At 51.9% G+C, this 15,579-nt stretch overlaps 2 protein-coding genes across 2 annotated transcripts in view; one reads left to right on the top strand and one right to left on the bottom strand.

Moving 5' to 3' along the window:
* Positions 1-234: 234 nt before the first annotated feature.
* Positions 235-8,368, top strand: Mansc4 (MANSC domain containing 4). The gene is made up of 3 exons (XM_051154638.1): positions 235-457; positions 4,934-5,068; positions 7,708-8,368. Exons 1-3 carry the CDS (start codon positions 235-237, stop codon positions 8,361-8,363), a joined length of 1,014 nt encoding a protein of 337 aa, XP_051010595.1. The 3' UTR covers positions 8,364-8,368.
* Positions 8,369-11,842: 3,474 nt separating this feature from the next.
* The window catches only part of Mrps35 (mitochondrial ribosomal protein S35), a 36,312-nt gene continuing 32,575 nt past the window's right edge, over positions 11,843-15,579 (bottom strand). The window contains exon 8 of the mRNA XM_051155609.1: positions 11,843-12,177. Within this exon, the coding sequence (XP_051011566.1) occupies positions 11,908-12,177 (270 nt within the window). The 3' untranslated portion in view covers positions 11,843-11,907. The remainder of the gene's footprint in view (positions 12,178-15,579) is intronic.

The raw sequence follows: 15,579 nt of genomic DNA, 5'->3' as shown, positions 1-15,579 counted from the left end.
CGCTTCACTCCTGGAGAAAAAAGGAGAGCTGAGGGGAGCATCCCGGCCTAAAGGCAGGGTCAGGACACCGAAGCCTGCTGGGAAGGGCTGAGAGACAAGGCCCAGGGCCCAGCTCTCCCGGGGCCCAGCTGGGAAGGGACAAAGACTCAGGAGGCAGCAGCAGGGCGCCCTGGCCACTGGCCGCAGCCTGCCCTAGGCCCATGGTCAGCTTGGCCTCCGTGCGAGCACGGAGAGATGCAGGCGGCGGGGCTGCTGCTGCTGCTGGGGCTGGGGCTGGCTCGCACTGCGCACGGGCTCTGCTCGCCCTCCGCGTTCTACAGGGACTGCTGGATCCGCCGCTTCCCGGGGCTGCTCCTGGACCTGGAGGAGTCTCAGAGGCTGGGGGCCCAGTTCCTCAGGTACTACTCGGAGAACACCGGCCAAAGGTGCGGCCGGAGCTGCTGCCTCCGGAAGGACGGTGAGTCAGGGCCGGCTGAGGCCGGCGGGTGTCCCAGCACGAGGCCCAGGCAGAGGGGCTGGGCCAGGAAGGACCCCAAGGCGGGCAGCGGGCAGCTTCGGGGCAGGTGGTTTTGAACAAGGTCTTCATGACGCTGTGGAACCCATGGCATCCTGCTTTCTTTGGTACAGTGCTAAGTGGACATATTTCTCTCAGGGCTAACGAGTTTTTTTCATATCCCAAAATGTTTGCAATAAACTGGGTGCCGTGGCCAACGTCGGTAATCCTAGCACTTAGGAGCTGGAGGCAATGGGTTCAAAGCAAGCCCTAGTCACACGGTGAGCTGAGGCCAGCCTGGTTGAGACCTTGACTCAAAAACAGAATAAAATAACAAAAAGAATTCACAATAATTTACTTTTAAACTGTATTGTTTTTTGCTCCGTTTCTTTTTAAGTATTTTTTCAAATCTTGGAGAATTTTAGTGTTTTGGTCATATTCAGCCCCCTACTCCTCCCTCTTAACTTTTCCCAGTTCCCTCATCACCTCTCAATTTCATACAATGTTCCCACTGAATCCAGTTTCCCACACCCAGATCCTCCAGGCCACCTAGGGCTGTGGGTTCATGAGGTGTTTCTGTCTGTTTGTTGACACGTACTGTCACGTGGCCCAGTTTGAACTTACTTTTCAGGGGAGGCTGGCCTTGAACTCTAGGCCATCCATCTCAGAATCCCAAGTGCTAGGATTGTAGGCAAAACCCACCAAGTTTAACAGTTTCTCCTTAAAATAACTTGGTGGTTTTAGTGCCATACCCATTTTATAAGCTGTGTCTCAGGGTTATGGGATGTGGGGCACACTAGACCAGAAACTGGGGGGCAACGGCCATCTTCAAACTTCCGGAAGAGATTTCTTTTCTCTATAAATGGGATTTGGGTATAAGTACCACTCAGAGAGCCACAAGCCTTCAAGGTCACAATTGCCTGAAGATGCTTTCATTTCTTTTTCAGTTTTCCCTAGTTCTTTTTTTTTTTTAAACAATTTTTAAAGATTTTTATTTTATGTACATTGGTATTTTGCCTGCATTTGTGAGAGATTGGATCCTATGGAACCAGAGCTACAGATAGTTGTGAGCTGCCATGTGGGCCTCTCCAGCACAGCCGCCTGAGGTGGGCCTCTCCAGCACAGCAGCCTTCCCTAGTTTTAAAGCTACATGGGAAGAAACAAGAGCAGCCACTACAGTGGCCTCACCTTCTTTCTAACCATAAGTTGACACTGATTATCCACTAAAGAAATTGCTTACCCAATTACATATGCACGTTTCTAAAGTAAAATTTAGAGTGTGTAGGAGAGAGCGGCCAGGTTTTCAAGGAACATGGGGAGAGACTTGTCACAAGCCATGACCTCCGAAGGTAATGAGGCACAGAGAGCAACCGACTTGATGAAGAGGAATCTTCTCAAAGCACAGTCAAGGTAGGGCGTTTGCCCGGCACACTGGAGGCCTCAGCACACAGACCCGGGTGGAGGCTGCATCTGCAATGTCAACACTTGCCGTGAAATCACGCAGACCAGAAGTTCAAGGCTGTCCTCAGCCACATAATGAGTTTGAGCTCAGTTTAGGATACGTGAGATCTTGCTGAAATAAAAAACAAACGTGCTGGGGAGGTGGCTTAGTGGTTAAAGTGTTTGTCAGTTAAGTGTGAGACCCCCAAGTTTGCATCCCCAGACCCCACTTAATGCGGGCACAGGGGGCTGAGCGTCTATAATCCCCAACAGCCCTAAAGGGGGATGGAAGGCAGAACAGGAATCCCTGCAAGCCAACTCACCCAGGGTAAGCCGCAGCACACACCAAGAGAGGGCACTCAAACAAGGTGGGAGAGGAGGATTGTCACTCACTGTATACTTTGACACATGCACACTCACACACACACATCACACACGCATGCATATCACATGCACACACACATGCATCACACTCACACTCACATCACACTCACACATATCACACACGCATATCACTCACAAATACATCACACATACACACATCACACTCACGCATATCACACTCACAAATATCACACCCATGCATATCACACATGCAAGATTAAATAGGAAAACATTCCAGGGTTATCTTCTCCACCAACCCAGAGCCTCTGCACCCTGAGAGTCAGGGCAGGAAGGCAGGGCCAGACTTGTCACAGGCCTGCACAGGGCTGAGCACTGGAACACACGCATGAAATATAGGGTCCTTCTCTCCCTCCCTCCCTCCCTCCTTCTCTCCCTCCCTCCTTCTCTCCCTCCCTCTCTCCCTCCCTCCCTCCTTCTCTCCCTCCCTCCCTCCTTCTCTCCCTCCCTCCCTGCTCTCCCTCCCTCCCTGCTCTCCCTCCCTCCCTGCTCTCACTCCTTTCCCTCCTTGAAGTAGCCCATGCTACCCTACATTACAATCCTGATCCTTCCCCTTCGGCCTCTGGAGAGCTGAGGTTATATGTGGACACCATAATCCTGGCTCCATAGAAAACATTCCCAAGGGCTGGAGAGATGGCTCAGTGGTTGAGAGCCCCTCTTACCCTTGCAGAGGAGCCAGGTTCAGTTCCCAGCACCCATGTCAGTGGCTCACAACAACTGTCACTCCAGCTGCAGGGGTCCAATGTCTCTTCTCCATGGGTATTTGCACTGACCACACCTACCCTCTCACAGATACACAAGTACACATATTTAAAAATAATCAAAGTAAGACTTTCATGAGAAGAGTTATTCCTATAAACATCACTCTCTGTAAGCCAGGTGTGGTGGCTGATGCCAATAATCCCAGGACGTGGGAGGCTGAGGCAAGAGGATTGCCATGAATTTGTGGTCACTCTGGGATACATAATAAATCTGAGTTCAAGGATAAGATCCTATATTGTTCTCTTATCACACAATGGCTTTCTTATCACAAATCTAAATATTAAGTAAGAACTTTTACAGTTCCTTTCCCTTACAACGTCCCAGCACTACCCTCAGGGGCTGCTTTTGCAACCCAGCGCATTAGCAAAGAATTTTGTCCTATTATTTCTCCTCTGGAAAAAGCAGGCAACGTTGCAGGATCCTGAGGGTGTCCCCAAAGTCAGCCTGCAGCTGTGGCTCCCCATGGTGAGCCCTCCAGAGAGGCAGAGCAGGGCTCCACACATCAGTGCCCTCCCTGGCCCCCACCCCTGGCCCTGGCTCCCAGCCCTGCTCCCCCGTAGACCCCCCTACCCCCAGCCCTGGCTCCCACCCCTGCCCTCACCCCCAACCCTGCTCCCCCGTAGCTCCTCCTACCTGGCTCCCATCCCTGCCCTCACCCCAGCCCTGGCTCCCACCCCTGCTCCACCCCAGCCCCAGCCCTGGCAATGCTTCAAGTGGGACACTGTGTCTCCCTAATCCTGTTTTATTAAAGAGTGTGACACCGGAGTCAGGTGACACATGACCTGGTCCTGGCTGCTCCTCATGGGAATGAGGAAGGGTGCATCCTCCTGGAACTCTGACTCTGATTTGGACAGGGAGATCAGGATGAGCATGTGACACGCATATATGCCCTGCCCTATCAGGGAATATTCGGAATAGGTCTGTACCCAGGTCCACAGCCTCAGGTGTCATGTGATCCTCTGGCTCTCCAATGAGCCAGCTTCTTTTGGGAAGGCTGACACCACCCTGTCCTTCCCGCCTGTGGTTGCAGCACCTTTCTTTCTATGCTCCTCTTCCTTCCTGTGGTGGCCCCAGGACCTTAGCACTCAAGAGAGCATGTTATGCCTGGAAACCAGGCGGGTGCTTTCCAGAGCTTTAGCACACAATGTTTTTTCTGCACAAAAACTACTAAGACTGAAAGATAATGATTCTGTGAGGTAAGATGGCATGTGCCGCTAATTCCAGCAGGCAGAGGCTGGGAGGTCTCTGAGTTCAAGGCTAGCCTGGTCTACATAGTGAGTTTCAGGCCAACAGAGGCCACACAATGAGTTAGACTCTGTCTCTAAATAAACAAAGTCCATCAACCTAAGGCTGGTTATGGTGGCTCCCACTCACAGTCCCAAGCAGGAGGATTGCTGTGAGTCCTGAGTCCAGACTGGTCTACATAACAAGTTCCAGGCAGGCTACAGCCACTTAGCAAGACCCTGTCTCAAAAAACTCCAGGTGTCCTCTGCAGAAGGAAAGTACCAGAAAGTATTTGGAGTAATCCTCTCGTTCGGGTAGGCACACTGAACAGTTTCAGTCGTTCATACTGTTCTGTAAAATGTCCAACCACAGCACAACATTAGGTTAACTCAATGTTTCAGAAAGAAATATAAGTTACTCAGAGCCCATCTGGTTGGTAGCAAAGCTAGGCTTGATGGTTTTGTCCCTGTGACCCCAGCACTAAGAGGCTGGGCAGGACAGTTATAAGTTCAAGGCCTACCTACCTAGGCTATGTAGTGAGACCCTGACTCTCTCGTGCACACACACAAGTGTGGAAGCCTGGGCCCACGCCGATTCCCTTGGCCTTTTCAGTTTCCTGCAACGTGGCTGTCTTCTTCCATGACCCCATCCATGACAATGTCAACTGCCTCCACGTCCACTGCCCGACCCTGGAGAGCTGCATCCTGGAGCCCGGGACCAGCGCCATCCTGTACAACATAACAGCAGGTAAGCCTGCCTCAGAAGGCTTTGGGGAAGAGAGTGCTAGCTCTCTAGAGGGGCTCATAGCCTCCAAAATCCGGCTGGCCAACACCCAGGCAAAAAGTCCCAGACGTGTTCTCCAGCAACCTCTGTCTGCAGATGGTCTGGCCACGAGGACAGAAAGATCTCCTTGTTGGCACATCCGGGTGGCATTCATTCCAGATGACAGCTCAAGCACAGGTGGACAAGACCAAAAGCTCTGAGGTTGGATTATACTGGGAACTCAGCAAAAGCGAAAGTAGGTGTTTTTTACTGCAGAGGCTGGGAAGCAAAGAAGTGCTCACAGGCTACCTGAGGTCTGTGGACCTGGCTTTAGGACCCTGTAGGGTTGGAAGTCGGGGGTCAGGAAGCTCCCCACATGGTCACAGCATTGAGAGAGACCCTGCCTCAGATGGCCAGAGGAGCAAGACCCAAGGTTCTGTTCTCACCTCCACATGTGCTCCTGCACACACCAGCATGCTCGCACATGCACAAGCGCACACACACACAGACACACAGGTACTCACACATGCACATGGTCACATACTCCACCTCAGTACAATGGCCAGGAAAACAAGAAATTGCAGAAAACAAGAGACTGGGCAGAGGCAGACCAAGGAGCCCTGAGCCACCATCAGGACAGCGGGAAACCTGATGAACGGGGACATTAGGAGCCACAGTGGACATAGCTTCAAGAGGGCAGAGTGTTGACTTTTTCAGAAAGAGGGAGTGGGGCATGGTAGGACACCTGTGGTCCTAGCGCTCTGGCTACAGTCCAAGACAGGAGCATTACTAGTTCAAGGCCAGCCTGTGCTACATAGTGAGGTCCCGTCTCAACAACAACGAAAAGAAATAAGGACTGAGCACAAGCATGGGCTGAGAAAACGCTGCAAATACAGAGACACATGGTTGCCTTGGTCTAGGCTGTTAACATTTAGGATAGAGGTTAGCCGCCCAGTCAGGGAGGCCTTGGAACTGACGGGGTTTATCCCAACAGTGGAAAGAAAGATCCATCAGGTTGTGTGTGGTACTGGGGCTGCCCACTGAGTCACATCTCTACCCACTTAGTTACCTTTTAAATGAAGGAAATGAGAGAAGGGACAACCCTGTTGCTGACAGCCCAGACATCATGGTGCGGGCAAGAGGAGGCAGGAGGCAGAGGTCAGGGTTTGGGCACACGCAAAGATGCCGGGGTGTCCAGGTGAAAGTACAGCTCTGGGAACGCAGAGAAGGGCTAGGCGGGTGTTTCAGCACCATCAGTACTGTGGGGACAGCTGTGGGGTTCGTGTGTCTGTGGTGAGGTCAGTGAAAACATAACTGAAGACCAAGGACGGCATTCTAGTTTGCTTTCTGTTGCAGTGATAAACACAGCAAAAGTACAGTGCAGTGTTTCAGTGATAAGTGTCCCCCACAGGCTTGAGCATTCAGATGCTTAGTTCACCAATGGTGGTGCTCCTTGGGGAAGCTTAGAAGGTACAGACTTCCCAGAGGAAGCACATCTCTGGGGCAGGCGCTGAGACTGTACAGCCTTGCCTTACTTCCAGCTTGCTCTCTCTGCTCCACGCTTGCACCTCAACATGTGAGGTCTCTCCTGTTCTGAGCACCACGCCTGCTGCCTCTATGCACGTCTACTTCTGGAACCATAAGCCAATGTAAACTCCTTCTGTAAGTGGCGTTTAGTCACAGCGTTCTATCACAGCAACAGCAAAGTGACTATTGGGTGTGTGCACGTGTAGGGTCATTTCATCCTACACTCTGACTCCCAGCTCACAACCCATCACAGAGGGAGATCGGGGCAGCAACCCGAGGTCGAGGCGCTCAGCTTACTTTTTACACAGCCTAGGCCCACAGTGGACCAAGTCCTCCTGCATCAGCCATCAGTCAAACAACACACCATAGATATGCCCACAGGCCAATCTAAGGAGGCTCCCTCTTCCCAGTTTGCTTGAGTTTATGTCAAGTTGACAACAGTAACCAGGACTGATGGGCAGATGGCTGGCACAACCAGCAGAAGGCTAAAGGAGAGGCAGGCAGTCTGGATGGAGCCCCAGAGACACTGATGGGGCACAAGTGACCAGTAAGTCAGAATGTCTGTCTGTCTCAGAAACTTACGTTTTAGCAAACGACGAGGATGAAGCACTGCCAGAGGCCAGGGCTGGAGCACTGGAAAGCTGCACAGGCTTCTCGCCCCTGAGGACACAGCCAGAGCAGGGAGGCTGAGACTGCTGGCTTTGTTCCCAACTTCAAAGGGTCCCTTTCCCTGGCTGTTTTGCCAGCTTATTTTAAAGCAGTGTGTGGTACTCCCCGTGGCTGCTGGCACTGTGAGGACCCTGGCACAAAGCTTTCTTTATTCATGAAGCCTCTTCTCGGTACAGCCATCTGTGTCCATAGCAGAGTGTCTTAGGACATTAGGGTAAGTGGCACCCAGCCTGCAATGAACCTCACAGCTAGAACTGGACTTTGGCTCAGCTCAGCCAGCCAGCATGGCAAACCCGCAGGTCCCAGGCTGTGCCTAAGGCTGTCACTAGGAAAGTAAATGTAATAGGTTGCACACATTTGTGAAATACTCAAGCTGTTGTTGTTGTTATTATTATTATTTTAGTTAAGAGATCTCATTTATATTTCAGGCATAGATCCAGACCTGCTGGTTTTTGAGCATTCATCTCGCACATATCCAAACACCCGCTCCTCGTCTGAACGGTGGGATAGACTGCAGATTCTAAAAGCTATGAATGTAGGTAAGGGAGAATCCACAGATGACCACACACTGCCATCTGCAGAGGCCGCAGCATCAAACACACATCAAGATTTGGGTACAAACACAGGCATCAGTTATTCCAGGAAGTCAACCACAGAGGTGGAGACAGGATTCAGTTCTGTGGATGTGTCTACTGCCACCAAGGCCAGCACGGTGTCTCCAAGCACAGGCTTCCCCCACAGTCTGGACAAGACTATTTCTCCTTTCTTTGGACCGACAGGCACAAAAGTGTCTCAGGCGCCCAGCCAATCCCGGCTCAACATTAGCAAACAGTTTCTCAACAAAACCAAGGGGTCCCAGGGTGGAAACCACACATCCGAGGAGGAAGCGTCTCGGGATGGAGCTCCGGTGTCTGCAGGGGTCTGGCTGGCTTCTGTGACCCTGGGCACTGTTGTCCTCTGCCTGTGCTGCTGTGCTGTCGCCAGGGCGTCCAGATGCTGCACCAAACAGCAAGGCTGGTATCACCTGGGACAGCAGAAGCCGGGCTCTGGGTCAAAGCACAGAGCAACGAAGGGGCGTTCCTAACGCTGGAGCCCACGCTGAGTATGCTTCCAGCTCTCTGTAACACCGTGTTAGAAAGCTATCCCAGGGTACCAATTCCTAGCCAAAGGCCAAGGCATGGTAACTGTCAACTTTCCTGATGACATCCATCATGAGTCCAGACATTTTGTTTGTGACACGTGTTTCCCCCAGCCCCAAACAATGAAGTGTTCTATGTGCTAACATCATAGCTTAAAAAAAATCTTATATAAAGCTTGATAAAAAATAGTATTTCAAACTGTACAGTCAACAGAAGTACACAGTTGCCCAAAAGGCACACACGTCACTTGGCATCTCCAGCACCTTCGGCTTTCTGTGCCTGGTCTGGTTTGGCGTCTGCATTTTCCGCAGGGTTACTTGCCTCAGCTTTCCCCTTCTCCCTTTCTCAGGCTTGGGCTCTGGCTCTGGGGAACAGGTTTGGCAGACAGCCTCGCAGAGCTCCTCGGTGACCTGTCCTTCACCCTAGCTGCTTCTCCTGTAGCATCCCCGCTGGCCTTTCTTTTGGTCATGGCGGCTGTGGGGGACGCTGGCGCGGGGATACGGCGCGTGCGGGTTCGGTCACTGTTGCTGCTTCTTCACACTGCTCTGAGAATGAACTCTTGAAGTTGTCCTCTGACCTCCAAGAGAACTGTGTCATGCATGCACGCATGTATATGTGTGTGCACACATATACACCAAAATAATAAGTGTAATAAAATATCTACCATATGTGCATGTGCACACACACAATAATGTAATAGAATATCTATCTTATGATTAAAAAATAAACTTCCTTTAAAAAAATGAAAAATTAAAGAAAACAATGACTAAAAGAACCATTTCCTCAGATGTTAAACTATCCAGTGGCTTAAAAGATGCTTCTTTCTCTTTCCCCAGTATTAGGTGGAAAGTAGCAATTTCCTTTAGTATAAAAAAAGGCAGGGCCAGAGAGATGGTTCAGCATGTGTAAGTGCTTGCCTGACCCCAGGCTTTCAACCCCTGGGACCCACAGAATAACCAACCTCAAAAAAGCTGTTTCCTTGCCTGCACCCAGATACCAGCAAGCCTCCACACACAAACATGTGTCCACATACCACACACGTGATCATAACACACATATACGTGCAGGCATGCGTACTCACACAGGCATGCACTCGCATGCTTGCTCGCTCACACACAGGCATATGCGTGCACAAGAAAGAAAACATGTCTATCAGTGGAGTATCAAGTATCAAGCAAAAATCTGATTAAAAATTTACCTTGATTTGCTCATTAGTCAAAGCATGAGGCTTCATAAACCTTATCAACTTCTTCACTAACAGAATATAAAGCTCCACATCATTTGTGGAAGTTTTAGTCATGTGTACATGTGAGCACTGCTGGGATTCGTGCCCCTAAAATTGTATTTAAACAAGAAATTCAAGAATCTATAGATAAATATCTGTATTCAAACCATCTTTTAAAGGTTATTCATGGTTCTTGCTTTTTTGAGAGGGTCTTGATAGGTAGCAGAGTTGGGCTCCTGATCTTCCAAGTGCTAAGACAAAGGCATGTGTCAGCACGCCCAGCCCCAACTTTACTTTTAATTTATATGACTCACTTAGGGATTTTCCAACACAGTAGAGGTACAAAGAGATGTTCCTCCTGGGAACCTGACTCGTTCCTTGAAGAATCTTACAGGTATGACTGTAATTTGAGAAACAAATAAACCTAACTCTCCTTCAGCTGGGTCTTTTTTTTATGTTTTTAAGATTTATTTATTATGTATGTATACAGCATTCTGCCGCCATGTACACCTGCAGGCCAGAAGAGGGCACCAGATCTCATTACAGATGGCTGTAAGCCACCATGTGGTTGCTGAGAATTGAAGTCAGGATCTGCCCTGTGCTCCCTCCAGCCCTACCCTGAACCTGCTTCCCTTCAGGCCACATGTGTCTTTAAAGTGGTGATATGCCTTTAAAAGGGGGCTGAGGAGATGGCTCGGGGTTAAGAGCACACACTGCTCTTCAGGGAACTTGAATTCAGTGCCAGGACCCGTGTCCAGGGAATCTGATGTCTCTATCGGCCCTGGGCACCAGCACTCACATGCACACAGCATACACAGCACAGTCACACACATGAACATATAATCAAAAAAAAAAAAAAAAAAAAAAAACTCACCCCCCTCCTCAGCTTGAGTACTAGAAACATGTATCTGCGCCACTCGGCCCTAACGACGTCTCTAAATATAAGCTTTCCAAGTAACAAAACAGCTCATTTACCTCTCTGGTTAACTCACCTGTATGCAGCAACGTGACCCTGTGCCAAGTGTGTCTGTGCGCACACACACGCCTACTAAGCTCAAGGCTCTCTTCTGTCCTTTACAATCTGTCTGCTTTGGGCATCAATAGTCCCAAAGCCTCATTTTCCACAATCGTTCAGTGACTTCCAGATCCACTTAAAAACACTGTCCTGGGGCCAGGCATGGGGGCACACACCTTTAATCCCAGCACTCGGGAGGCAGAGGCAGGTGGATCACTTTGAGTTCAAGGCCAGCCTGGTCTACAAAGCGAGTCCAGGACAGCCAAGACATGACAAGAGAAACCCTGTCTCAAAAAACAAAAACAAAAACAAAAATACTGGCCTAAGGCTGGGGCTGCGGCTCAGCAGCAGTGTGAACTGAGGATTCGTAAGGCCCTGGGTTCAAGTCCACATGGTATAAAAGAAGCCGCCCCACCCTCAACTCCAGGGCCATGCCGTCCGCCTGCCATTATTTCTCTCCTGACCCCTGAGCTACTGCACTGCAGGGGCTGAGGAGCAGGGAAGGCTGTGGCTGGCTCGCCACTTGTTCTTCCTCCCACCCGGACTCGAGACAATGCACTCCAGAGGCAGAGTAGGGTGCTAATCAGAGCTGAAGAGACATGGCCACAGGAGGGAGAGAGACCACTTCAGACTGCAAGGCAGGAGCCGCGGGCGGGCTGCACAGCCCACAGAGCCTCCAGTCCTCTACTCACCCAAGCCCACATCAGGAGGTGGCAACACAGCTGGGTGCAGGTACATCCTCCAGGATTGCTGTGTCTCTAACAGAAACAGGTTTTATTAGTACTGGTGCTGTGTTGCTGCATGACCACCTAAGGCCACAGAGAGGGCAGGTGTGAGGAACAGCTATCTGCAAGAGTTTCTGTGTGCTGTTCAGTCAAGTTTCTGAGCAGAGCAGTGTGTGAAGCTGCAGCAGGTGAGGAGCAGGAGCTTGCAGCGCTTGCCTGTGGGACCGCAGCCCTCGCTGAGGCTGGCCACTCGTCAGCTGCTAGGCTACACTGCTACAGCAACCATAGTTACTGGAAGTGAAGACACATGAGCTAACAAATCAGAGGTGTTGTGTAAGACAAAGTGAAAATGCCCCAGAACCAGAGAAGCCACTGATGCCAAGTGGTGCCCCTGCCCGTGTCAGTTAGAAACCCCAAACACACCACAGTGCACAGGAGCCGGAAAAGGGCGACATTAGCGGACACAAGACAACAGTCGTAAGTACTGTCCCGTTTATGTCAACTCCAACTAGTTCCATCAGACCTCACACCAGATTTAACAGTCTCCTCACGGACTCCTTGTACTGCGCGAGGCTCGCCTCGGTCTCCCCCTCATTCTTGAGACGGACAAGACTCCTCTGGTAATCTCCGACCTCTTTAGTGCCCAGCAGCTCTTCCCTGCTCGGCGGCGCACTGTTCTCTGCCGCTTTCATCCGCAGCAGCGTCTGGAGGACGTTTCTCTCCGAGGAGCTCTTTTCCCACACGTACTCGTCCATGTCGTCCTCTGCCCTGTTTTGTTCCCATTCTTCAGTTTTCTGAAAGAAAAAGAAAGTTCAGAACTCTGAGAAATGTTATCAAAAGACGAAGTCCCTTTGCTTGTTGGTTCTGGGAAGGAGGAGGTTATAGCGCAAGGCCCCGTCCACAGTGCACGACGCGCAAGGCCAACCTCAAGGAGGGCTGCCCTGCCTCACCAACTTCCCTGAACAGAGACCGCCCTTGCAGGCAGCTGCCCGCTAAGCTCCCAGAGGTGCCCCTTAGGCAGCCTCTGCCCTGGAGCAGATGAAGACATTTAATACTAGACAAGATGTCATGTTGCCTAGTCTGTCTTCGAACTCCCCATGTAGCTGCTGATGGCTCTGAACTTCTGCCTCTCATGGGTTGGGATTACAGGTGTTTAATGCCGCTCACGGTTTACTTCACATTTCTAATGTTAAAATAAAGAACTGATAAAAGTATTGTCTTTCTGACATACCTGGGAATGACAGGGAATATACAGCACCATGGCAGTTAAGCCAGCAAGTGGGGGACATAGTGCTGTTTTTATGAGGTCCATCATTTTGAAAGAGTCTGTGTTTAAGAAGCATAAACACAGCCTTTTTCTTTCTTTCGTTTTTAAGCAAATCTTATTGTCTCTTCCTTCTTCAGTCTTTCTTTTGGCCTTGAGTCTGCGAACCTGTCTCCTGGGCCCAAACGCTGGGTTATTAATGTCTAATGCCCCACTGACTTACAACTGCTACTTTAAAACAAGATGCAGCAGGCCCACAGCAGTGCACGTGAAGAAAAGCAGGCCCATAGCCCCACCCCAGCGGGCACACTGCAGGTCACACAGTACAGCCCCACCCCAGCGGGCACACTGCAGGTCACACAGCGCAGCCCCACCCCAGCGGGCACACTGCAGGTCACACAGCGCAGCCCCACCCCAGCGGGCACACTGCAGGTCACACAGCACAGCCCCACCCCAGCGGGCACACTGCAGGTCACACAGCGCAGCCCCACCCCAGCGGGCACACTGCAGGTCACACAGCACAGCCTCACCCCAGCGGGCACACTGCAGGTCACACAGCGCAGCCCCACCCCAGCGGGCACACTGCAGGTCACACAGCGCAGCCCCACCCCAGCGGGCACACTGCAGGTCACACAGCACAGCCCCACCCCAGCGGGCACACTGCAGGTCACACAGCGCAGCCCACCCCAGCGGGCACACTGCAGGTCACACAGCGCAGCCCCACCCCAGCGGGCACACTGCAGGTCACACAGCGCAGCCTCACCCCAGCGGGCACACTGCAGGTCACACAGCACAGCCCCACCCCAGCGGGCACACTGCAGGTCACACAGCGCAGCCCACCCCAGCGGGCACACTGCAGGTCACACAGCGCAGCCCCACCCCAGCGGGCACACTGCAGGTCACACAGCGCAGCCCCACCCCAGCGGGCACACTGCAGGTCACACAGCGCAGCCCCACCCCAGCGGGCACACTGCAGGTCACACAGCGCAGCCCCACCCCAGCGGGCACACTGCAGGTCACACAGCGCAGCCTCACCCCAGCGGGCACACTGCAGGTCACACAGCGCAGCCCCACCCCAGCGGGCACACTGCAGGTCACACAACCCACCAGGACCACGTGAGTGGGAACCCCGGGCTGCAAGCCCATGGGAAGAGTCTTTCTGGAAACTGCTGGCCACTTTCTTCCTTGAAACACTCTCTGATGCTGCACATTACGGAGAGTAGTGTCTGCTTTATACAAAGGGACCCTGACACTGAGCTATGGCCAGGGCCTGCAAGCCAGGCCCGAATTTGGGGAGCTACGTGGGTCGCTGGCTTTAGTTCTGTTCTGCTTATAGGGAGCTGGAAAGCAGGACCAGCTTCAAGCAAACACACTGAAATCTGTAATCCCACAGCACTGAGGGAGCGTCCGCTGCAGGCCTGCTGGGTCATACCCCAACTTCTGAGGGAACAAACAGCCACCCTTCCTACATGAGAAGTCACTCACCCAAGCCTGGAACAGTGGGACTGAGGGAAACTAAGTCATGAAACTGCAGCCCAGCCAAGACTGACTCGATCAGGATGGCTATGACAAGCCTGAGGTGCCGGTGCTCAGGGGGAGGAGTCCCTTCTGTGGACACTATCAGCTGGAGCGGCAGGGGCTTATGGGAAACACAACTAGAAGAGATGCTGTAGTGCAGAGCAAGCCTGCGCTCAGACAGATCTTCCCTCAAAAACCTGACAGGGTTGGACAGATGGCGCTGTGGCTAAGAACATACACAGCTCTTCTAGGACCTGAGTTTGGTTCTCAGCACCCACATCAGGGGGCTCACTACGTGCCTAGAATGCAGCTCCAGGGAACGAGGCACCCTCCTCTGCTCGCTGAGGGAACTATTTATATGCACATACTCCCTGCACAGGCACGTCCATACACAATTAAAGATAAATAAATGAAGGAAAAGAGAATATTTGCTGTGCAATAAACAAAGCTGCAAATAGAAGGAAAATGTAGTTGACAACCACAGAACAAGCAGTGGACGGCCTCAAACTCATGGCAATCCATCTGCCTCAGCCTCCCAAGCGCTGGGTTACAGACTGCTGGGGCATTCAGTTCACATTCATTCTAAGGAAATCCCAAATATTGTGCCATTTCACTGACAGTAACTCAATATTTTCTTCTTTTTCCTTTTACTTATTTATTCACACTACATTCCAGCTGCTATCCCCTTGTTCTTTCTTCCTGTCCCCTTCCCTCCCTCTTCCTCCCTATTCCCCTCCCCTAGACCTCTGACAAGGAGGGCCTCCTCCCCCATCGTCTGACCTCAGCCTATCAGGTCCCCTCAGGAGAGCCTGCATCCCCTTCCCCTGTGTGCCCGAGAGGCCTCCCCACCAAGGGGCAGCGGTCAGAGGCAGCCCCACTCCCCCACCCCCACACACATGTGGAGCATGAGCGTCCATCAGCTACCTCTGAGCATGGGTCTAGGTTCTCATCCTGAACTGACCTTGGTTGGTGCGCCAGTCTGTGCAGACCCCCTGGGTCCAGCTCTGCTGGCCCAGTATTTTGCTAAAACAAACAGGGCCTATTTTTAAGTTTTAAGGTCAGTACAATGATCACTTTGGTCACATCTAAGTTCACAGTAGCTTGACCTAAGTCAGTTTTTCACCATCAATGTGCTATGTGCAGACCCTGGTCCACAGCTGGGAACCCCGCCTATGTGGCCCCAGTCTGCAGCACACACGGGCCCCGGAGCCGAGTGCAAGCCTGCGTGGCCCCAGTCTGCAGCACACACGGGCCCTGGAGCCGAGTGCAAGCAGGGACTTTCCACTCTCTCCTGCGTTGCACAGCCTCTTGATGGCTATAACAGTCAAGGCCAAAGCCATGCTTTCATCCTGTAAGCTGAAAGTCAGTCCTGAGAGATGATGAGTCCTCCACAGCACTGTTGCAGGCTCTGCTC

The sequence above is a fragment of the Acomys russatus genome, chromosome 13 (genome assembly GCF_903995435.1).
Source record: "Acomys russatus chromosome 13, mAcoRus1.1, whole genome shotgun sequence".
NCBI lineage: Eukaryota > Metazoa > Chordata > Mammalia > Rodentia > Muridae > Acomys > Acomys russatus.
Note: the sequence above shows the minus strand (reverse complement) of the source record. Positions and strands in the feature narration are given on the sequence as shown.

Coding starts and splice junctions, on each gene's coding strand:
- Mansc4 (XM_051154638.1), top strand. CDS start 235: ATGCAGGCGGCGGGGCTGCTGCTGCTGCTGGGGCTGGGGCTGGCTCGC. Junction 458..4,933: donor CTGCTGCCTCCGGAAGGACG/GTGAGTCAGGGC, acceptor TGGCCTTTTCAG/TTTCCTGCAACGTGGCTGTC. Junction 5,069..7,707: donor CCTGTACAACATAACAGCAG/GTAAGCCTGCCT, acceptor TTTATATTTCAG/GCATAGATCCAGACCTGCTG.